We start from the raw sequence: 24,634 nt of genomic DNA, 5'->3' as shown, positions 1-24,634 counted from the left end.
GGCTTTTTTTTCCTTGCGGTAAGCATTTATTAAGCTTGATTTTTCAAAAGGAATACCGAATGTAGCCTTGCAGACGCAGAGCTCTTTATTCATGCAACCACGGATGTTTAAGAACTGTATTTTGAAAGCTTTAAAGGGCTTTTCCTTTAAAGTCAGTCCATGCATTCTGTCATTATTTACTTATCCATGTATTTCAAAACCTGTATGACTTTCTTTCTTCCATGGGAGACAGAGAATTTGCACTTATTCAAATTTGGCATGTAGTGTCATTTTTGACGTGAATAATGTCATACTCCATGGGATCTCGTTTTGTGTGTAATAGCCAATTGCGCTGCGCCAAATCTGAATATGCTAATGTGCTAATGAGATTCTCTTTTTATATTCAGCATGCAATAAGAGAGTCGTACGGGTTTGGAACGACATGACGGCGATTAAACGATGGCAAAATTGCATTTTTTGCGCGATCAGTTCCTTTAAAGCCCTGATTCTGCTATCAAACAATTCTGTGTGTCCCTGCTCTTGGCTCGTTATGTTAATCAGTGCTGTGAATGTTCCTGTTGATGAGTGTGAGTCCACACAGCTGTTCTGAAGTCTGCTGTGTGCCCAGGCCAGTACGTGTGTGTGCGTGTGTATAAGTTTGAGAGACGTGTCAGGCTGTGTGGGCAGATGTCTCTGTGCACCGATGGGTTTGTTACTGCTGGTTTTCAGAGTGTCCGGATCAGATGCGGTGGAGCAGAAACATTCACCCAGGGTCCAAATTCATTATCCACCCCTCAATTTATACTTAAGACTATCATTAATGCTTAATTGTCGGCAGAAACTGTTGCCTGGTGGTTAACACACATGCTCCGACACATGGAGCTGTGGTGCTCATTCAAGTTTTTCATATCTGCTGCGCTTTCTCTACTGTCAGTAATATTACTATAATTCTGTCATAAGATATATTTATTTAATATACATTATTATTTATTACTTTTATATACATTATTATTTATTATTTTTATATAAATTGAAATATTTAATGTAGGCATTTATAGTTAACTTTATTTTCCAATGCGAGTGACCTGTCTTATTATTGTAAAGAATTCATGCATTATTTTATTTTATTCATCAGCCAACCTCGATTGGTTTTCTTATGGATGGATAAATATATATATATATATATATATATATATATATATATATATATATATATATATATATATATATATATATAATTTTTTTTTTACTTATTTTTGGAGGGGGGGGGGCTCTATGATAAATATATATTGCAAATCCTGCATTATTAATTACTGAATCTCCACTGTGTGTGTGTCTGTAGATGCATGTGTGTTTATGAACGTGTGTGTGTGTGCCGTGGCCAGTAGTCTTAGTTTCACTTTTGCATGCTGAGTGTTGCATAAGACACGCTGGGGACCAAATGTCCCATATTTACCACGTTTTAACCCAGAGCCAGACACAGACAGAGTGGGGGACTCAGGCAAACAGTGAAGTTGTGCAGAGCATGTGCAGCTATGTCTGACAGAAACATAAACAGACCCACACACTCCTATCGGCTCAAGCCTGGTCTAATCCCTTTATTGTCAGAGACTGATATACTCTGCCTTCCAGGGTTTCTCTGTTTCTTTCTCTGGTTTTGTGGAGTGTGTCTCTCCTGCTGTGCTGCTCGGACTGGAGCCCCATGTGAATGGACCGCTTGCTTCTCTTAGATTAAACATCAAAGTCCAGCTGGCCCTGTAGTTCAGCATAATACAGCACAGCACACTGTGCTAAATATACAACACGTCCTCAAAAATAAAGCTACACTGTGCTGAATATGCAACACTGCCCGAATATACAACTATAAAACACAGCACACAGCACCAAATATACAGCACTGGCTCACAGTTTAATATTTTTAATATGTTTAATATACCTGTTGAAAGCGTGACGTGCTTGAACCCTTTTGTTAAAGTTAAATCTTTAAAGTAGGCATGAAATGTAAAATTCACCTTTCATACATGCATGTATATTATATAATTTTATTGACTCATGTATTTTCAATTATCCATGATACAATCATTTGAGATATTTATTTTAATTGAATTCAATAACTGACCTAAATTTAATTTATACTTCTTTTTTGATTCTCTGTGATTAAAATAAAATAATAAAATTAAATAAACACATTAAATAGAAACATTAATTGGTAATACTTTTAGTATTTTATTTTAGTATTTTAAATCTACATTTCATTGTTTTTTTCTATGAGTTTTTTAAATATTACCAATTAATGTGTTTTTATTTTTCTTCTTTAACAAGTCATTTCATTCAGAAATAGCATGTTTTCATGCCAGGAAAAGTTTTATTATAGTTCATTCATAGTACAAGTGTGAAAGCGAGCACTTGTGTGATGTTGACAGCACTTCTTATGTGCCGGTAAATCTCAGTGGACTGTTGTGACCTGCAAGCTATTAATTGAAACAGGCTCTCTTAATGAGGTTATGTGTGTGTGTGCACGGTAAAGAGGCTGTCTGATATTGCCTCTCAACTCTTCAGAGATGTAACGGCTTATCCCTGAAGATTCCCAACCTCCTCTTCTCCATACACACATCTGGGTCAGTGTCAGAAACATCACATTACTAATTATTCAGATGCATACCTGCTACTGTGCCATGTGCATACACTTAAATATCTTAAATACACCCACACACACACACACACACACACACACAGAACAATGTGTACACCTCCTCTGTAATTAGGGTCAGGAGACCACCAACATCTGTAATTACAGCAGCCACAGGTGAGGATGTTGAACAAAAGCTCTCTTTATTTGCAGTTGGCTTGTGTTTGTGTATATGTGTATGCATTGCAATGTTCCAAAATATGAAGTCAGCATTTTGAGATCATTGTGAAAACTGTTTCACAAAGTGGACAACTTCAGGGGACAGTTCACCCAAAAATGAAAATTCTCTCATCATATACTAGTTCTCAAGTTGTTCCAAACTTGAATTTCTATGAATTTCTTCTGCGGAACATAGAAGATGTTTTGAAGAATGTTGATAACCAAACTATTCCCCATTGACTTCCACAGTGTTTGTTTCTATACTGTGGAAGTCAGTGGATCCTTTTTGCTTACCAACATTCATCAGAATATCTTATTTTTTTATTCAACAGAAGAAAAACAACTTGAGGGTGAGTAAATGATGACACAATTGTAATTTTTGGGTGAACTATACCTTTAATAAAGCTATCTAGTAAGATATACCACAGTCCCAGAATGCATTGCTCCTAAATCTATGTCCACATTTATCATAATTAAAAAAACATTTTTCCTATGTTTTGGACTTTCATTCACACTGAGATGGCGTTTTTGTCCAGTGATTACAGAGCTTTTTGAAGACGCTTTCCCAAGTGGGTAAATTCATTTTTCAGTATAGACTATGAAAAATGGAGGTATTTGAAAACGATATGTTAAGTCATGTGAAGCATATTGTACCCATATATATTTTTGCTTGTACATGTGTTGATGTGATGGAATATTATGTCTGTCTATGTGTCTCTCTGTATCATCTCAGTCAGCTTTTATGATGTTTACGCACGAGCAACAATGTGTTTTAAACATTTTCAGACTTTTTAGTGTGGATGAGCAACTTTTGGAAAACTTACTTAAAACTTTTAAAAACTTAAATGCGCTAGTATTGACATTTTCAAATGAAAACAGTGGATGCAGTAAGGGAACTGTTGATAACTAAAAACAAATTTCTGTGAGCTTTGAAGAGTATTGTTAAAAATAAACTATTTTATTATTTAATTTGTATATTTTATTTAATAATTGTATTAACTTAGCACCATGCTAACAGCAAATTCTATTGAAATCAGTGGTGCATTAAGTCTTTTGCTGACTTACTCCCTGTTAAGAAACACAGTTCCCACAGTCCTGGAAAACCTTTCAACAGTATTTTTCAGGCTTAAAAAAGGTTAAGAAAATTAATACAATCTTAAAAGGTCATGGAAAATTTGTGGGAGTTATATTGTCAATATATTATTTTTTTCTAGGTATGCTGAGTTCAGAAGTATTTCTTCTTTAGAATGCATCTTTAAAACCGCTGAGTGTATGCACTTGATGTAAGCAGGTCTCTTAGCACAAACTTTACTGATCCTTCAGTGACATTTTTCATATTTCTACTCCATGTTCTCTGCTTATTTCTCCCCAATTTTCATACACAGTTGATCTCTCCACTCAAAGTGCACCACCTTACCAGCAGCATGAATTGATTTAGATTTCACATTGCTGCGAATCATTAATGCATTCTTTTAAAAAAAAAATCTAGATTTTCTTTTAACTCCCATCTTCTTTTCCTTTAAAATCCTTGAAGTTAACCAATTTGATGAAATATTGAAGCACAGCTGCCACACAGCCACCCCCCACCCCCTCCCCACCAGCAACACGTTTAACTATTTATGGCAAAACTGCATCAATATCATTTGGCCAAGAGAGGTTTTGCATGCACTCACTGCTTCAACCCAAACCATTCTTGATTAGTGGTTTCTGCTGAAGTAAAATGGATGATTACAAAAAGAATAAAATGCTCTTTTTTAATTGGTAACATGATACACTATAGACAACACCTTAGCAATGTGGTGATGAGTTTTGTGTGAGCAAACACCCTTAACATTTGCTTCAAAAATTAAAAAATGTTGTCTGCAAAGTTTTTTCTACTTTTGTGCTGATGTGGCATCATGGGAGTAAATGCATGAAAGCAAACAGCTGCCTTTGCTTTCTATTCACCTTGACAAACAAAAAAAAACAACAACATCTGAACTGATAAATACACAGATGGTTTAGTACATCAAGTACACTAGTCACCCGTTGTCTCATTTGAAGGAATTGCACATGTTTGTCTGATCTTCTGGCTTGATGCAATCGCCATAGCTTGTATTTTTAAGACATTTTAATGCCGTTTTCACAGCGTCTGGCTTTCTGTCTGTGTTCACACACAGCCATCTCTCTCATTTTCTTTCTGTTTATTAACCTCTCTGCTAAATTAGAAAAATCTGTTTGGGACTCCAATGATGCATTCTTTCTAGATCCAGTGTAATTGAGACGTCCCTGTAAAGATGAATATGAATATTTAAATAGCACCACCAATATGCAAAGGCCATTTTAAATGATTGAAGATTAGAGATGTGAATCAATCCGACTATGTCTGCGGCCCTTCGGATGTTTGATCATAAATGTTTAAACTGATGATAGAAGTGATTTGAATAATAATCAGGTGAAATCAAATGAAAATAGCATTTGCTTTCCCATGAGTCCCTTCTTTCGTCTTGACCTTCTTGAGATGATGGAACCCAGGGCCGATCTGGATCGCTCCTCAAAGGCTCTGTGTGTGTGTGTGTGTGTGTGTGTGTGTGTGTGTGTGCTGTGCGGGACACTGATGTGTCAGCCAGCTATAAAAGTAAACGTTTCAAGTGACTGCTCTCTATAAATTACAAAATCCACGCAGAGGCAAGGGAACCTTCATGTGTAAACTGACACAAGCACACACACACACACACACACACTCAGAGTCTTTCAACATACTCGCACACATAAATGTGCAAATCCGCTACAGCAGAGGAAGATGGATCTGGGGACAGATTGTTAGTGACATGTTAATTTCTATACCGTCACTCAAGCTTGGTGCATCTGCAATCAAAGTGATGGGGCATAGGCAAAACCATCAACCCCCTCGGTTTCCTTACATACTCTCTGTCTCTACCTGTTTTTTTTCCCTTTCTTCTTGTTTTTCTGTTCCCCCTCCATTTCTCTTTTTCAATCCGCCTTCCCTATATATATATATATATATATATATATATATATATATATATTTAATTAAAATGCAATCAAATATAAAGTTACACTTTATACATATTCACTCTTAAGAAAGAGTTTTCCCTCAGGGAACTCCTATTTGCTGCCTATTGATGGTAAGTAAGGTAGATTTTATAGTAGTTATGTTTGGGTATTGGGTAGGGTTAAGGGATCTAAAATACGGTCATTCATTAATATGTGTTTTATAAGTACTTTATAAGTATAGTCAATATGTTAGTAATCTGCATACTAAAAAGCAACTAGTTAAGAGTGAATAGAGTTCCCTAATCTAAAGTGTTACTAATTTCACAAAATAAAAAATATATTAATATTTATTATATAATAATATAATTATATTAACTTTGATTTGAATTATGTATAATATTTATTTACTCTACAATATTTATTTTAATTGATTTGATATTACTATTTGTAACATCTTCTGATAACTAAATTAATAAAATAAAAAACAAAAATAAATGTTTATTAAATAAATTGTATCTCGTTTTGTTTATATGATGTTCAATTAGAAATCTCTGCCAATGGAGACCATGTGCCGTGGATTGAACAAATGCACAAGTGGTAATCCTCCTATGTGCTGTGCCCACTTACCAGCCTTTATGCTCAGTATGGACTACTGGGCAAACGTTACATCACCTGATTAATATTCATAAGCCAAGCTTTTCAAATTATCTCTACGCCCCTGCTTTTTTGGAAAGTGATGGAAGAAGGATGACAGTAAATGATGGGAGGTGGAAAAAAAAAGATGAGGACATAATTTAAGCTGTCCTTAAACCTGAGACTTTTTCATTCCTGTTTAAACTTTTTTTTCTGTTACATTTTTAAAAGAGAACGATGTCAGATCAAAGCGATTGCTATTTGTGATTTGGGGATTTTTTTATTTTGTCGTTTTATCATCATAGACCCAAGATCTCTCACAGATACTCCATATATACAGATTCTAATGGAAATGTCATCTTGTTTTCCTCAGCGATAGAGCAGTCTGGGTAAAAGATCAGTGAAGCACAGCGTAAGATATCGGCAGTAATGTTCACGGTCACATCAGTAAGCCTTAACTGTGTTTTTTCCTCCTTTATGTATTTTTTCAGGCAGCCATGGTACTATGGCTGGGGTTTTAATCTACCACGAGGACAAGCACTGCTGGACAAATGGAATCAGATCCCAGATTCCACGGATATTCTTCTCACACACTGCCCTCCTCTGGGTGAGACCTAAATCACACACACACACAAAGCATGCGGTAATGGTTATTCCCCATTATGTTGTCTTCATCCTCGCACACGCACACTCTTTTGCTCTGAGGCTTTGGCAGATGGAGTTGCTACAGCAGGCTGCTAAAGCATGCAACACTGAGATGCTGTTCGCAGTGCAGCAAATCCCTTCGCACATAGTAAAACCTTCACACACACAGTCATATGTACCGAGAACGGAAGTTTGTGCATAAAGACAGCTGTGGTTTAAAACTCTAAGCTTTTGGGCTTTGAGATTGTGACAATATGTAATTCTCATGGTAAAGACGTCTCACTATACGTTTGTGCAAATGTGGCTGTTTATCATAGTGTTGCAAATTAGCCCCAGTTGACGTCTCTGAAGATTCACAGCGAGTCTGTGCATTATGTATGTGTTGACATCAGACTACAATTGTAAAATCAACGTAATGATCATTTTGGATTGAGTTTGTTCATATATAAGAGTAAGTCTCTAAACAAGTCTATTTTCATTTGCATATAAAAAAAAACAATTAAAATACAGAGCAGATGAATGGAAGAACATGTCCTGTGTAAACAGCACTTAACTGAGGCCTGAGGAATAAGTTTACTTGCTCTATACGTAATGTAGGTTTGGAAATCAAGAACTGATTTGAAATCTGGACCCCAACTTCTAGAAGTTTAAACACAATTTATTGTGAGACGAAAATAAAATCCAGAATGTGAATTACTAATCCTACTATGGTTTAGGCTTAGCTCATGAATATTAATTAGATCATGAATAAGTTGCTTGGTAACCTTCCTAGAGCGTCCAGTCAGATACTCTAATTAAAATTCAGTGAGTCAAGATTTCACCCTCTTTGGGTTCTCAAAATAGCACCTCGGAAATGCAAGATGTCAGGATGTTTCGTTATGGTGACTTTGTAAAAAAATCCATTATTTCTTCATTAAAATGACTAAAACATCATTCAGAATATGAAACACTAAGTGGAATCAGAACTACGGTCTTTAAACTGGTTATAAATCTCTTCCCCTAACTTGATACGTCTGGTATTTTTTTCAGCTTGTAACTCTAAAAGCATAAATAAACCAAACTGTCCATTCTAACATCATATATTTCTGCATATTCTACATCTTTTCCTTTGCCTTGTGATGTAAATATTAGTCATTATAAAAAAAATTTTTTTGTAGGTTTTTTGGACTGGGTGCCCAGGAAGATGCAACGTGTTGGCTGTATGGAGCTACTGAACACTGTCCAGAGGAGAGTTCAGCCCAAACTACATGTATTTGGACACATTCATGAAGGTAATTACATGAAATGATAACTTTCACAATTGTCTATAAATCACATGCATGAAATGCACACAGCCCTGTGATCTCAAACATATTTGTTCATGCTGTTTTGGGGTTAGCGGGGCAGAGTCTGTCCCATGCTGCTTTGCCTTCTGACAGCTCTATAGCAAAAACTAGATCACATTCATATTCACAGTTTATTTAGCACACACACTCAAAATGCTTTTAATAAAGGATTCTCATCTTAGTCGGTGATTTGATTGCATTTTACACATGCAAGCTTGTGTTTTGTGCTTTGCATGTCTGTGTTTGACTCTGTGCCATGTTTATGTTATGGCACAGAAATGTACAAAAGCATCTTCACAGTCCACACATAGCAAAAACTGCAGCCGTTTGCTTGCTGTTTGCAATTTCGTAGCAGATCTAATAAAATCTTTAAAAATCTTAAAAGTATTTATCCCTCATTAACACTGCATGATTATTTGTACTTACCATTTAGCATTTAACAATTTAAACATCATTTTTTACCTTATTAAAGGAATAGTTTAAAATGAAAATTTGCTGGAAGTTTACTCTCCCTCAAGCCATCCAAAATGTGAGTTTGTTTCTTCATCAGAAGAGATTTAGAGAAATGTAACATTACATCACTTGCTCACCAAAGGATCCTCTGCATTGAATGGGTGCCATCGGAATCTACAATTAATCCATACAAATCCAGACCATCAATTAAAACACTGTTTACAATAACGTGCAAATAAAATGCAAGAGTTCTAGACAAATATGTCTGTGGATTTTGATGTCAGAGGACAACAAGGGATGGACTTTTTCACTAGAGGAAGCATTATTATGGATTTTCAACTCTGGATTATGTTATTTTGGCCAGAAGTCATAGTTGAAAGTTAAAAAAACACAGCTTTTCTCTTCACAAGGCATTCACAGATTAATTGATGGACTGGAGTTGTGTGGATTACTTGTGGATTATTGTAATGTTTTTATCAGCTGTTTGAAACGTCATTCTGATGGCACCCATTCACTGAAGAAGATTTATTAACCAGCAAGTGATGTAATGCTGAAGTTCTCCAAATCCAGCAAACTCATCTATTTTGATGGCCTGAGAAATGTTTATGTTGGGGTGAAGTATTCCTTTAATATTTATATCGTGTTCACCTTTTAAAAAGCATGTCAACATATTTTCATGAAAACATCACATGTATGACATTTTCCAACTTAACAACTCGTAATAACCTTGTGTTTGTGTGAGCTAGGTTACGGTATGATGACCGATGGAACCACCACGTTCGTTAATGCCTCGGCATGCACGGTGAACTTCCAGCCTATGAACCCGCCCATCGTTTTCGACTTGCCCAATCCCAGGAGCTCATGATTGAACTGGGACCCGCCCACTGCCCCCTTCTTTCAATCAGGGTCTCTTTTTGAACGTGTACGGATGCTGCGTAGTGTATATAAAGTGGACGAGAGTTGCTAATTTGAATACTCCCAAGGATATTTCCATCCATTTTTGTGACCTGTGACACTCTCAGACACAAAACGGTGGCGTTCAGCCTCTCTGACACGGACGTTTGAACTGCTTTCTGAATTTGACTCTTGTGTTGCACTTGAATCAGCGTGACAATCGTGTGTACTTAAAGTCATGGAAGCCAATCAGTGCTCGAGATGATGGAAAGCCAAGCTTTCTTCTCATTGGCTGGCACTTATTTAAGGAAATTTGTAACCTTGTAGCCTCAATGGACAGCTGACTCTGGATCCACTCTTGAAAGATACAGGATGTGCCCAGAGGAAACACTGCGCTATGGTGCGAACAAGATTGTTCAGGGTCTTTACCATTTCTATCCTTCTCTCTCTCTCTTTCTCTGGGTCTCAGTCTCTCATCCTACTTTTTCCTATCTGCTGTGTTGCTATATGTTCCTCTTTTGAACTTGGGGCCATGTTGGGTTTCACTGGGGGATGAAATGGCCCTAAACAGGAATGTAAAATTTAAAATATTGATGGTGAAAAAGAAACAAAAATATTTTCCAGTGTTCTCCACATTTTCATGCCTTCTTTATTGTTTGATTTACTGTAAATGTGTAAAACTGTGAGTGTGTTTTCAAGCAAAGGTCCTTTACTAAAGCAGAGTGGACTTTTACAGTAGTTTGAAGTGTTTGTTTAAGTTCAAATATTTAAAAGTTCTTCTAAAGCGCCGCTGTTAATGTCCCTCCTCTGAATATCAAAGACTTGCCATGCACGCAAAGTGTGCTTTTCATAACAAGAATATGTTGCACTTTGATCCACTTGCTCCCCACTATAATTTATTAACATTCCTCCTGGCGATAATTTATTCCCATGTGTTTTACAGCTCTTCAGCATTAACTGTGTCTGGCATTAGGCCTAATATGACGCTTCAGTTAGATGTGCAGAGGGTTTTCATCTCCTCCATATAAATGGATGAATAAAAATGAACAAATCGAACGAATTATTACTCTGCGTGTGTGTGCGTGCGTCTGTGGGCTCCTGTGTGTACGAATACGATCAATTGCTCCTCTTTTATAGCCTGAGGAAAAGAACGAATCAGAGCACTGAGAGATCGAAGAGATAAAAAGAAAAATATTGGAAATGCCAACTAGGAAGGATGAGCTGATGTCTGGCAGATGGATTTCTGTCTCATCTTGCTTTCTTTATTTTTTTCAAGGGTTTTTCTTGCTGTTTGTACACTTGTTTGCATTCGGTCAGAGGTGGCTTTCCTCTTTTTTTCTTTCTTCATTCATTCTTGCCCGTATGAGGCCTTTTCTTTGAAGACGTTGTCGTAAGGTTTACTGCTGTGTTTCAGTAATTTTTTTTCCTAGCATGCTGTTCTGAATTTCCAAACAGATTCTGTGCATTGTTAATTCATTGTGTTGTGAAATTTCAATGATAAAAATACAATTTGGGAGATCCTTTTGTTTTTCGTCACTTAATTTTATGCCATCTAAAGAGTTATTGTGTTGAAAAAGTTCTAGCAGAGATGAAATCTCTTACAAAACTGCTGCTTTTTTTTCTGGAAAACTACACACTAATATTAATGCTCCAAAATTGCATTGAACAACTTCATTGTCTTCAATGTGAAATAAACTGATATAGACAGGTAATGACATCATCAGAATATCTGCCTACAAGAAGTTACATGATTTATAAACATTAGGAAATGGGGTTATTTTACATCAGCAGTATTATTTATACCAGTAAAAATCCACATTATTTTATATATTCTGAGAATAATAGGAATACACCGATATTACATTTTTGAATTTTTATTTACTGATATTTTTTGCTAATTATTAGTAAACTGATAATCCTTTTCTTGTCATGGCCAATAACTTATAAATGGCTGATATTGAAAATCAGTAATATTTTATATTTATATAAATTTAAAACATTTAAAAGAAAATCTGTTATTTATTTAGACATCACATATTTGTTCTCTAGATTATGGAAAACATATAACTTAAGATTTGCTAAAGAGCCTTATTAAATTAGAGCTTGTAAAGAATAACTTACTTTTGACACAATCTGACACTTGCATAAAAGAACCTTTCTTTTATGCAAGAATCAGATGTTGTCGAAAGTAAGAACCCTCCACGATGATATACAGTCTTGTTCAAAATAATAGCAGTACAATGTGACTAACCAGAATAATCAAGGTTTTTAGTATATTTTTTATTGCTACGTGGCAAACAAGTTACCAGTAGGTTCAGTAGATTGTCAGAAAACAAACAAGACCCAGCATTCATGATATGCACGCTCTTAAGGCTGTGCAATTGGGCAATTAGTTGAAAGGGGTGTGTTCAAAAAAATAGCAGTGTCTACCTTTGACTGTACAAACTCAAAACTATTTTGTACAAACATTTTTTTTTTTCTGGGATTTAGCAATCCTGTGAATCACTAAACTAATATTTAGTTGTATGACCACAGTTTTTTAAAACTGCTTGACATCTGTGTGGCATGGAGTCAACCAACTTGTGGCACCTCTCAGCTGTTCTTCCACTCCATGATTCTTTGACAAAATTCCACAATTCATTCACATTTCTTGGTTTTGCTTCAGAAACAGCATTTTTGATATCACCCCACAAGTTCTCAATTGGATTAAGGTCTGGAGATTGGGCTGGGCACTCCATAACATTAATTTTGTTGGTTTGGAACCAAGACTTTGCCCGTTTACTAGTGTGTTTTGGGTCATTGTCTTGTTGAAACAACCATTTCAAGGGCATGTCCTCTTCAGCATAGGGCAACATGACCTCTTCAAGTATTTTAACATATGCAAACTGATCCATGATCCCTGGTATGCGATAAATAGGCCCAACACCATAGTAGGAGAAACATGCCCATATCATGATGCTTGCACCTCCATGCTTCACTGTGTACTGTGGCTTGAATTCAGAGTTTGGGGGTCGTCTCACAAACTGCCTGTGGCCCTTGGACCCAAAAAGAACAATTTTACTCTCATCAGTCCACAAAATGTTCCTCCATTTCTCTTTAGGCCAGTTGATGTGTTCTTTGGCAAATTGTAACCTCTTCTGCACATGCCTTTTTTTTAACAGAGGGACTTTGCGGGGGATTCTTGAAAATAGATTAGCTTCACACAGACGTCTTCTAACTGTCACAGTACTTACAGGTAACTCCAGACTGTCTTTGATCATCCTGGAGGTGATCATTGGCTGAGCCTTTGCCATTCTGGTTATTCTTCTATCCATTTTGATGGTTGTCTTCCGTTTTCTTCCACGTCTCTCTGGTTTGGCTCTCCATTTTAAGGCATTGGAGATCATTTTAGCTGAACAGCCTATCATTTTTTGCACCTCTTTATAGGTTTTCCCCTCTCTAATCAACTTTTTAATCAAAGTACGCTGTTCTTCTGAACAATGTCTTGAACGACCCATTTTCCTCAGCTTTCAAATGCATGTTCAACAAGTGTTGGCTTCATCCTTAAATAGGGGCCACCTGATTCACACCTGTTTCTTCACAAAATTGATGACCTCAGTGATTGAATGCCACACTGCTATTTTTTTGAACACACCCCTTTCAACTAATTCAACTAATTGCCCAATTGCACAGCCTTAAGAGCGTGCATATCATGAATGCTGGGTCTCATTTGTTTTCTGAGAATCTACTGAACCTACTGGTAACTTGTTTGCCACGTAGCAATAAAAAAATATACGAAAAACCTTGATTATTCTGGTTAGTCACATTGTACTGCTATTATTTTGAACAAGACTGTATCTAACATCTAATCATAAAATAAAAACAAAAAACTCTCATATCAGCTGTTTACCAATGTACTGTGCAAACAAAAAACTAGGGATTGTACTGCGTATGCAAAAAATGAAAATATGACATCATGTGACTTCCTGAATGCATGATGTCATTGCCTCTTGGTATATGCTGTAAATAGGGGTTTTCCTTAAGATGATGATCTAGAGCTTAAAACATTGCTGTTTGCAGTGTTCAATTTAGAGCATTAATGTAAATATAAGAGTAAGTTTTATATTTAACTGTAACTAACTGGGTGGACTTGCACACGTTTTTCAGCAATTTCTGCGGATCATTCAAACGAATGAAATCTAAACTCCATCAACCTCTTCAATTAAAACTTATCCCCATTACCAGGGTATATCCTCATTCTTCTTCAATCTCCCTTTCACTTCTGTATTTTTTACTCTATCTTCGTTTGAGGTTAGTCGATTCCAAATTATTACACTCTCACTTTTTAGTCCTAATCAAAGGACTCAGAATTTCATATCAATTATCTGCATGTGACTGAAACTTAATTTATGTAGGTAAAATTGTCCTCAGTCTTGAATCACTTCGGCCTTCCTTCTTCCACACCTCTGCACCTCCTAATGAAATCTCTCATTCATATAATTACATGAGTAATCCTGCGGGATGGAAGGTAATTTATTCCAGGCTGGCTTTTACTATGCCATTAAAGATTCTGTTCTCCGTTATCCTTCCCATCTCTGGCCGCTTTTTACCTACATGTTCCCTATTACTCTCCTTACGCGCCACCTCCATTTTCTTAGATCTTTTCTCCCGCTCTTTACATCTACTCATGTGCCATCCACTGCATCCTCTTTAGTACACACCATCAACATCTGTCTCTATTACGACTTGTGTGCTTTACACAACAATGTCCTCTACTGTCTGTCTCTCTCTCTCCGTGTGTCTCTTATAAACTCGCAAGTACGTCTTCGACATGTTCTTGTCAGCCGTTTCAGGCTCTTAAAGCTGAACAAAAGGCCTGGTGTAGTGCATTTTAGCGCTGTTAAACATCCCGGGGCGTGCCGTCTGGCTCGCGCTGAAAATACTTGATGCCAGTCGAAGGAATACGGGTGGAACAAATGCGTATGCAACTGCCGCTGGAAAAAAGAAAACACAAAACAATTAGCCGCAACAATGCATGCTGATTACTGTCATATGCTGCTTATTTATGAACAATGTTTGTTGTGACAAAGATGTTTAATTTTCATTGTCTTTGAATTACTCGTATCCTGAAGCAGAACTTGGTTGACTTTTTCTATAAAGAAACCTTTTCAAATTTGAGAAAATTAATGCTGTTATTTGCTACAGTGTCAACCTTAATGACAAAAAAAAAAGTCCTCCGGGAAAAATGTATTTTAGATGTGAATAATTTTCACTACTTATTACAGTTAAGTAGATGCAGGAGAATATACTGCTTTATAGGGGTGTTTATATACTTTTATTGCATGTGGCCGATGTCCACTTTTGGGAGGTGTAACATGCTGTGCTCTATATAAAATAATCTTTAAACAGTAATAATTAAAATATTTTTATTTTTTAATCACATTGACACCACAGGACTATTTTAAGTGAAGTGACATTCAGCCAAGTATGGTGACCCATACTCAGAATTTGTGCTCTGCATTTAACCCATCCGAAATGCACACACACAGAGCAGTGAACACACACTGTGAACACACACCTGGAGCAGTGGGCAGCCATTTATGCTGCAGCGCCCAGGGAGCAGTTGGGGGTTCGATGCCTTGCTCAAGGGCACCTAAGTCGTGGTATTGAAGGTGGAGAGAGAGCTGTTCATGCACTACCCCCACCCACAATTCCGTCTGGACCGAGACTAGAACTCACAACCTTTCGATTGGGAGTCCAACCCTCTAACCATTAGGCCACGACTTCCCAAATGAACTTAATGAACTTGCAATGGATGAAATTAAAACATTAAAAACCTTTATTTAAATATTGATTTACATATTAAATATTTAAAACTAGTATTTAAAAATACTGAAACTCTTTATTATTTTACATTAAAATAAATATGAATTTATTAACTAATATTCGTGGACAAGTTATGCATACATTTTTAGAATGTGTACTTCCTTATCAACCATATTGTTTCAAACAAAGCAGTCTTCTCTTGAAGTAAGACTGTAGGAGACTATCTGTTGTGTAATAAATATTTATATGTGTATATGTAATATTTAAATCCAGCGCTGGATCGTAAATGTAATGCACTATGAAGTATGCAGCACCTTTCTGGAGTTATGGATTCCCTTAGTTTCATAACACTTGAATACCACTCTTTCCGAAATTAGAGAGATAACACTCTACTTCTTTGATCTCAGCTGGATTGCATTAAAAAATAATCTTTGAACATGATTCTAATATTTTTCTCTATAAATCTGACCATAAATTTAAGCTTCATTGCGCTTCGTTTTTTTTCTTTTGAAAAAATTGAATACATTCATTCAGCAAGGATGCATGAAATTGATCAAAAGTAGCAGTGAAGACATTGAAATTATTACAAAAGATTTCTTTTTAACAAACATCCAGTTCTTTTGAACTTTGTATTCATCGAAGAATCCTAAAAAACTAATCACCATTTACACAAAAATATTAATCAGGATAACTGTTTTCAACTGATAATAATGAGAAATTACATTACACTTTTAACATTTACATTACATTTATGCATTTAGCAGACGCTTTTATCCAAAGCGACTTACATTGCATCCAGGCTAACAATTTTCTCCTAACATGTGCTCCCTTTTAAATATATGAGAAAACAATTATTTAAATTGTATTAAGAAGTTTTCGCAGACTTAAAAAAAATAACGTTGTGTTTTTTGTTTTGTTTTTTTTATGTAACCTACATGAAGAACAGTAAGACATAAAGACATGATTTATTATTTGCAAGGTCAAGATGCATTGTCCTGGCTGGCTTCATTAACATATGAAACATCATCACCACAAGCACCTCAGGGGCATTGATATGGACGAAGAACAATAGTAGCTATTTTATTGCTTGCAGAATACAAATGGCTAACTCTTGGAATAAATAAGTCTTATTTATCTTTTGTAACTCGCAACAACGTTTAGTCATTTGGTCATAATGCAGAACAATACAGCACAAATAGGCTAAGAAATGTTAAGATGCCAAATTTAGCTTGGGTTGCCAGGTTTAGCCTCTCCCTCCCACTTTTAGCATGGCTTAGGGCGTCAAGGACATACTCCGTGGGGAGTCACGCAGAACCAGCACACCCCCTCACTCTTTTGTTCTGTGATGGTTCTTTCACCATGCCAAAAATGATGAAAACTCCCAATTCTGTCATCAGGAAAGTGTCGGAATAGAGCCTCGGGGTGGGAGGTCCCTGCTGAGTTCTTACCCAATCTGGTGCCCGCTCTCTTTTCTTACCAACATACAAGGCATTTGCACCATTATCAACAGACTAGAAACACCATTATACTAATGCTGTTTTGATGATGTCCAAAGTGTCCTGTACCGAAGCCATCTCTTCACCTCTTGATGTTGGATGTTAGCTGCATCAAGGCCTCTGTTTGAGTCTGTGGCATTACATATTTTTAGAATTACATTTTCTTCATTAAATTAGGTGGGTACAATGACACAAAACAGAGAATAATGAATGTATGCACTGCACCCTGTACCGTGTGAGTTTTTGCTGATGTAGTCTCAAAAGAAGAAAAAAATCGTTGTTGAAACAATTTTCACTTTGAAATTGATAGTATATTTCATTAATAATTACATAGTATATTAAACACTGACATTTTGAAGACTGAAATAGTGTTTTCAGCTGGCGGTTAAAATGGGTACTGAAGTCCAAGTTCAAAATATTGCTCAATTGACTCAATTATCAAAGGGGTTGCCAGATTAGCGCACACAAGAAGAACAAGTACAATTGACAATGGAAGGCAACAAGCCTTACATTGTAAGCTAATGAGTTGATTTATCCGGGGTTCAATATGTCTCTGGTCATAGAGATTTTTGGATTAATGCTGAGTTTTTTTAGTTCTGGTAGAATCTATGATCTCTGACTCAATTCGTTTGTTGGCTTCCATGTTTGCAGTGCGCTGTGTTTTCCACCAGCTGACAACCAGGGGTGTCAAAATACTATTGGGTAAACTAGCAGTGGGCGAAATCACACTGACCAAAACAAAAACAGTTTCACACTAGAATAACTGGCTGTAGAATTATTTTTCAGAGAAACATGTTTCCTAAATATCTGCAAACATATTAAGGTATTTTTATGTTTTATTCACCAGAGTCAAAAAATTACAAACAGCGTCTTTAAACATCCTCCAAAAATCTTCAAACTGTCATTTCTTGCATTCTAGCAGGAACAGAGTGATCTAGAAGATAAGTCAGTCAGCGTTCATTCCTCTCTTCAAACTTTTTTCTTCTGACTCACTTTCTCTTTATAATGCCATTGAGAGATTTGACAATGTAGGTAAAATGGGAGACAGTTATTTGGCTTTCTATCCAAGGTCTCATAGTCTAGGATGAAAAGAATGAATAGATATATCTGAACTATTCAAAAAAATGAATCTGGAAGGTGAAATACTATATAATCCTTTTACAGGTGCACCGGGGTCTTTGATCCTCTAAGTAACAATATGAATTGTTCATAATTGATTCATTTTATTCTGCGCCCTAGACTGCTGAATCACATGCCTCTGGTTAAACCGATGACATCATGCCTGTAGGACGAGGTCATAGTAATGATGATTTACTATGACATTATCCAACATTGATTTTACAATTCATGAATATCTTGAACTTGAGCTGCCTAGTAAGTACGGATTTCATTACACATTTATTATTTACTTCCTAAAACATTATCCGTCTGTCTAAAGTGCAGGTAAATGAACTGAATCGCAGAATTGGAAGGCAGTGGCCAGGTTTCTCACCATTTCATTTCCTTTAGCACAACCACAACTATTGAGAAATATTTATTCTCAACATATAAAAAGGTTTTTAATGCAGTAAGTGAAATTTTTTCTAAAGAATATGCACGGATAATTACTTACTCACAATGACATCAAGCCTATCTGCATTATTATGTCATGATCATGATGTAATAAATCTGTGGTGAGACCGAGAATCTAAATAGCAATGAAAGTACGGTTATGGAGTTATTTGCATATTCGCATACTAAGAAGTGCTACTACAGGCGTACTGATGACAGAATATAAAGGAAAGCAGACAGATCTTGGACATGTCAAGCCATCTGTTCTGAGAGTCTGAAATGAGATATTGATGTAACAGGTTTGATACATGCTCAGCGAAAGCTTATTGTATCAAATCCGAATGAGTCTATTTGCCATTTACACTTTATCTTCATACTTCATCCGTTGCTCATCGAAACATGTACGCACATGTATTTTTTCGACACATGTATATTCCTGTCGTGCCATAGGATTGGCTAATGTTATTGTGTAGATGTTGGCTCTGGTGCCAGGTTTGAATTCCAGCAGGTGCAGTGCATTGGTTTCCTTGGTGACAAACTTCAAACTGTCTTACAAGTCTTGTTCAGATTCTCTGTCCGTGAAGTGGAAAGCAGTGAAGATGGTCTGCCAAAATCCATCACATTCTCCAACATGTAATCCATCATCAGATTAGCATGCCGAGAGATTGACAATATACATGACTCTAAACACGTTCTGGCTGGATTGATTTGTGTGCGTGTGTGTGCGTGCCTGATTTTGGTCTGGTTTAGTTCTCCTCCTCTTTGAATAAGAGATCTGATCTCCCACCATCACCAGACAAACAGCTTCCAGTTGCACAGATGAACATTAATATGAATATTTGCGTGGAAGATGCATTTCTTTGCATGTTTTTTATAACTCTGCATATCAAAGATATCTCCAGCTCGGTGTTAAGAATGTTACGCTAAATTCCATGGTGATTTTCAAAGGCTGATAAGTCCTGTTTTAAAAGATGAAAGAAATGTTCATTTTAGATATGAGAACTTTATATAAGATTATTTTCCTCATTTAGATCAATTTCTGTCTATCTATCTGTCTGTCTGTCTGTCTGTCTGTCCATGATTATTTATTCTGTCTATTGATTGTTTGTTCATTTATTCTATCTGTCGATCATTTGTTTATTCTGTCTATTTATTAATTGCTCGTTCATTCATTGTCTATTTTGCAATTGTTTTTTCTATGCATCTATCAGTGTATTAGTCTTAATAACAGCCAATAATTCACTGCACAAAACGTTCAGCACCAACTGAGTTTTTTGATATTTTATCTTACAAGCAAATGTTATATTTTTGTTTCTGATTTTCTGAGTGTCATTTTTGGATCATGGCCCATCGTTGTAGTATTTTTATTAACTGAAAGCTTGAAAGTGCCTATAATGAATCGCTCCAAGGATTCGTGTTTGTTAGTCAGTACTGTTGCCCACGCAGAGTAATGCCTACAGTGATTCCTCTGAATATATTATCTCTGAATATCTCACATATTACATTTAAAATATAACCAATATTTACTTTGCGTATTGTTGTAAATGGTTTGTTTACAAAGCGAGAGCAGCAAATTTAAGGATGCACTTCTAAAGGGGAGTTCTGTTTGTGTATGGCTTTTGAAAACAACAGATGAAATAAAAACTAGTACTGCTGCCCACTTTACATTTAATTACCTTGCTTCACTTTTCCAATCTGGAAAACAAAAAAACAAGTGCCGTGAACAGAGAACTTTTTGGCTGGCTTCCTTTTAATAGGGTTTTTAGAGGATACAAATTAAAACGATGTCCTGCTGCTTGCAGGCAGCCTCCAAAGAATATAATTAGCTGGAACATCTAGAAATCAAAATTATTCAGTGTTTCTGTTCTTTTGTTTGCTCTAATGAGATACGAAGAACATGTAAGCTATATTTGTGCAGCGAATAATTTCTCCAATGACTCATGAAGCAAGAAATGGGATGCTTTTCAGGATGTGTGTGCACTCTCCAGAGAGCCTCACACATTATAGAGGCAAAATGAGTGCCCTGAATGTTGATATTAGGCTCTTCACACCTGCATAGCTCTGCAGGAAGATGGCTTCGGGAGGGTTAGCCACCTCTGAATCCCAGTGCACGAGATAGACACAGCCTTTTTCCCCATCTCTCCTGATCCTGCAGTTAACCTTATGTGTGTGTGTGTGTGTGTATATATATATATAACTATTGTGTACTTTCATCCAAACTGCATCTGATTGGTTGTTGCATATTATGCAGCATTAATTTTGCTCTTTGCTTTTTCTGTGGAAGTAGCATTGGCATATTTGTTGTTGGATTTTGATCAGCATCTCTTTCCAAATTTATCTTTTGACGAATGTGCAACAGTATAAAAAATGGCTGGAAAGGAAATACATTAACTGCAGTTTATGCTTCAAATGAAAAGACAGAACAAGACAAAATACATTTTTCAAAATACCAGTTTTTTTTTTTTTTTTCTGCAAAAGAAAAAGTTATACTGGTTTGGATTGACTTGTGGTTGAGTGAGTGATGATGGTGATCCTTTTTTTTAATACCTTTTGACAGTTTTGCTTTTTATGTAAATGCATAATGGTGTTTAGATATTTCTACTGAAAAAAAGTAAAGATTAGTTATTTATTTCGCAGTGCAGAGATGTCCAGAAATGTCAAAAATGGTGAATGCTTCTTAAGCCAATAATGTACTACTTTAGAAATCAAAAGGATCCATTAGCCATACATTCCCTTGGAGATGTGTTTATGATTTCCCAGAGACACTGAACAGCCTATAAAAGCTAATAACGGGCCCAAATCCAGACGTTTTCTGTCCTGTATTAATGCACTTAAAAAGGAAAAAAAAATCTGCTAATAAATCCAAGCATATATTTTGCCTCACCCTCAAAGCTCTTTGAATATTTTAAGTTGCATTAATGTATTTTCCTGTGGTTCAGAGACACTTTCAGGTGGTGATTGTCTGGAGGACCCCACCATCTATTTTTGTGTCACTGAGCTCTTGTGTCTTGCCGAGTGACTTCATCAGTGTGTGAAGAAAAAACATCACCCACTGACACTTATTGGTGAGCATTTTGTTGATGTGAGTACATAAATTGGGGTTGTTTGTAGATTCTTTTTTCATTGAGAGTGGGTGGAGAGATTTATGTGGTATAAAACTTAAATAGCCCAGCGTGACCAACTCAGTTGACCAAATTAAATGGATATTTAAACCAAAACATTTGTACTTTACTTACCCTCAATTTTTTCCAAACCTGTATGAGTTTTCAATTCTTCTGCTGAACAAAAAAAGAAGGTATTTTGGTATTTTGGAAGAATACATCTTTGCTGATTTATTGGCTAGACCATTACCAAACTAGCATAAACCGAATCACATCTGACTTCATGCTGACAATTGCATTTTTAATCTCACATCACGGCTTTATTTTGATAACCCCTGTCTCTATATCTATATGATGAATAAGCACAGAGCACATTAACTCATATCTATGCAGATCTCTCATGCACCAATGTTAGGAATGGCTCTCACACATACACACACACAGAGAGTATCAGGAATCACAGCACGTCTTAGCGCCCTGCGCTCTTCTCCCCAGTGTTTGCATGCGGCTCTGTCTGACTCCAGACCCGCTGCCGAGGTTCATTACGATCTGCTGTAACACCAAACCGCTGTTTGATCTGCAGCTCACTGGCTTTATTATTAAGACAAGACACCCCCCCCCCACTTCTTTACAGACTATAAAGACAGATGGAGCGCCTGTCCGCAATAGAAGACTGTCTCTGAGAAAGGCGGTGCATGTTTTTTACAATTTTTTGGATTATTTCATAAAAGCGAGGAAACATCATACCGTTGAATAAATATTTGAGGTGCTTTGGAGAAAGGGGTTGTGGATTTCCGTTAGGATTTGTGCTTTTGAGACAGAGAGATTAAAGATTAGGAGGAAGACTCTTCAGTCGACGTACCGCTGACAACAGACAAACAGATGTCGTAGATTTATCATTTTATCTTTTTAGATGCTTTAGATTTCAGTGAAATGGCTTCTAGTCATGTTTTGCAACAAATTTGACCTCTAAATGTCACTCATGTAGAAAAAGATGGAAAGTCTTGTTTGTTGTTTGTGTGACATAGGAATTTAATAAGATCTCTCACATACCATCATCAAATTCATCAGAATCTCACTACCCACCTCAGAGTAAAAAAAAAATTACATTTTGACTTTTTCTTGTAGCCACAACTTTATTTCTCAAAATTTAGTTTTTTTTTCTTACAATTATGATCCAGTGTGACTATTTTAATTGTGACTTTATATCTCACAGTTATGTCCTCCTCTCTTATAATTGCAACTTCATTTATCATAATTCTACTTTTTTCCTGACACTTTACAGCATGTTTTATAATTGTGAAGTTTGTCTAGCAATGTAACTTTATTTTATTATTTTAAACTGTTTCTCAATTAATTATTTTGATTTTTACTCTTTTTTTATTTTACTCTGTTTTCAAACCTATCACTCCCATCCAAACAAGGTAAATCTAAGATAGTTCAGCCTAATAGGAAAATCTGATGTTTTGGCTTTTTTCTTCTTTTTTTTATGTGTCAGAAATTTAGTAAGATCTCTCATCTACTCTCATATGGTAATTTTGACTGTACCTGGAAACTAGTTATCACAATTACATTGTTTCACAACTACATCATTTATATTTTACATTGTGAACTTTTCTATTAATTGCAATGTCATAATGTCCTTGTCTCATAATTGCAACTTTATTTTAAAATAATTGTGACTTTCAATGTTTTAATTGCAACATTGTATCTACCAGTTTGATTTTATTTTATTTAGACATCAGTCATCAATGAATTGCACAGTTGTTGAACACACTCAAACTTCACTAACAGCTGCACTAACATTATGTGTTGAATTTATTAGGTGACCTCAACCTCAGAATTAAGGGCCATTCAGGCTGACAGCAGTTACTGTAGTGTACGTTTTAAGAGGTATCCAGTTACCTCTGTAAGAGGTAAATGATCTTATTCGACTATAGCATCTGGTTATATCAGGCAACTCCAACTGACAATGATAATTGATAATGAATTACTTTCAGTTGCTTTCATGTAAATCGGTGGCCCATTACATCAGAAACATCCCCTAAACATATTCAAAAGGTGCATTAGAGAGCACAGGGTCAACTGTCCGCTGGTGGTTCATGGAAAAAATAGAGTTTGTTTGACTAGATTGTATGCCTTCCACATAAACTAAAATCATCAAAGACCAGCGGTGTTCTCCACATGTCACGTGGGATGCAACGCGAGGCTCCATAAACCACATAACATATTCACCAGCAGACGTCTTAGTTCGGCAAGCATGAATTCATATTTCAGCTTCTAATCAGCATTTACCTCCTCTAATTCTCCTCTATTAATTTCTCCTTTGATAATGCACTGATGTGTATGTGTGTATGGTGTGTAAGGCAAACACTCATATGGACAGTGTGTGTTTATGAGTGTATGTTTGTGTTGTGCTACAGCCCACCTGGGATTTCACATCAGGGTTGGAGAGTCAGTGCGCTGCAGTAAAGGCAATGACCCAATTAACAACAAAGTCACATCACCGGGTGGCCAAACAAGCTGCTTCAGCAAGGAACAAAAGGAGGAGGAGAGACTCCCCACTTCCGTTTGAGGGGGGATAAAACGACGTCCGTGCGCGTTTCCATGGTGAACACCCCCACACGCCGTGTGTTTTGCGTGTGCTACCTTTGCAGGCATTAGTCATAATTAACAAGGCTACTCGGGAGATTATTTTCTGGGCAAACATTTTAATTAAAATTGTTCCCTCAGTTGCGTGCATGCCATCTCTTCACTTAGTGCCAATTTCCACCCCTCTGTCCTCTAAAAGCAAGGACTGCAGTGAGGGGGGGCCACAGATGGTGGCTAACGTCGGGAACGGAGTGATCGAGTGGGGTAAAAAAAAAAGGAAATGAATAAATAGTGTGTTTGTTCTAATGAGATTCT

General features: G+C 36.4%; 1 protein-coding gene across 1 annotated transcript in view; it reads left to right on the top strand.

Annotated features, from left to right (window-relative positions):
- mpped1 (metallophosphoesterase domain containing 1) overlaps window positions 1–11,285 on the top strand; it is a 33,922-nt gene extending 22,637 nt beyond the window's left edge. The window contains exons 5-7 of the mRNA XM_026227201.1: window positions 6,949–7,064; window positions 8,260–8,373; window positions 9,627–11,285. Coding sequence (XP_026082986.1) covers window positions 6,949–7,064; window positions 8,260–8,373; window positions 9,627–9,745 — 349 coding nt within the window. The 3' untranslated portion in view covers window positions 9,746–11,285. The remainder of the gene's footprint in view (window positions 1–6,948; window positions 7,065–8,259; window positions 8,374–9,626) is intronic.
- Window positions 11,286–24,634: the final 13,349 nt, after the last annotated feature.

This window comes from Carassius auratus, chromosome 4, assembly GCF_003368295.1.
Source record: "Carassius auratus strain Wakin chromosome 4, ASM336829v1, whole genome shotgun sequence".
Taxonomy (NCBI): domain Eukaryota; kingdom Metazoa; phylum Chordata; class Actinopteri; order Cypriniformes; family Cyprinidae; genus Carassius; species Carassius auratus.
This window is presented reverse-complemented; position numbering and strand designations above follow the sequence as displayed.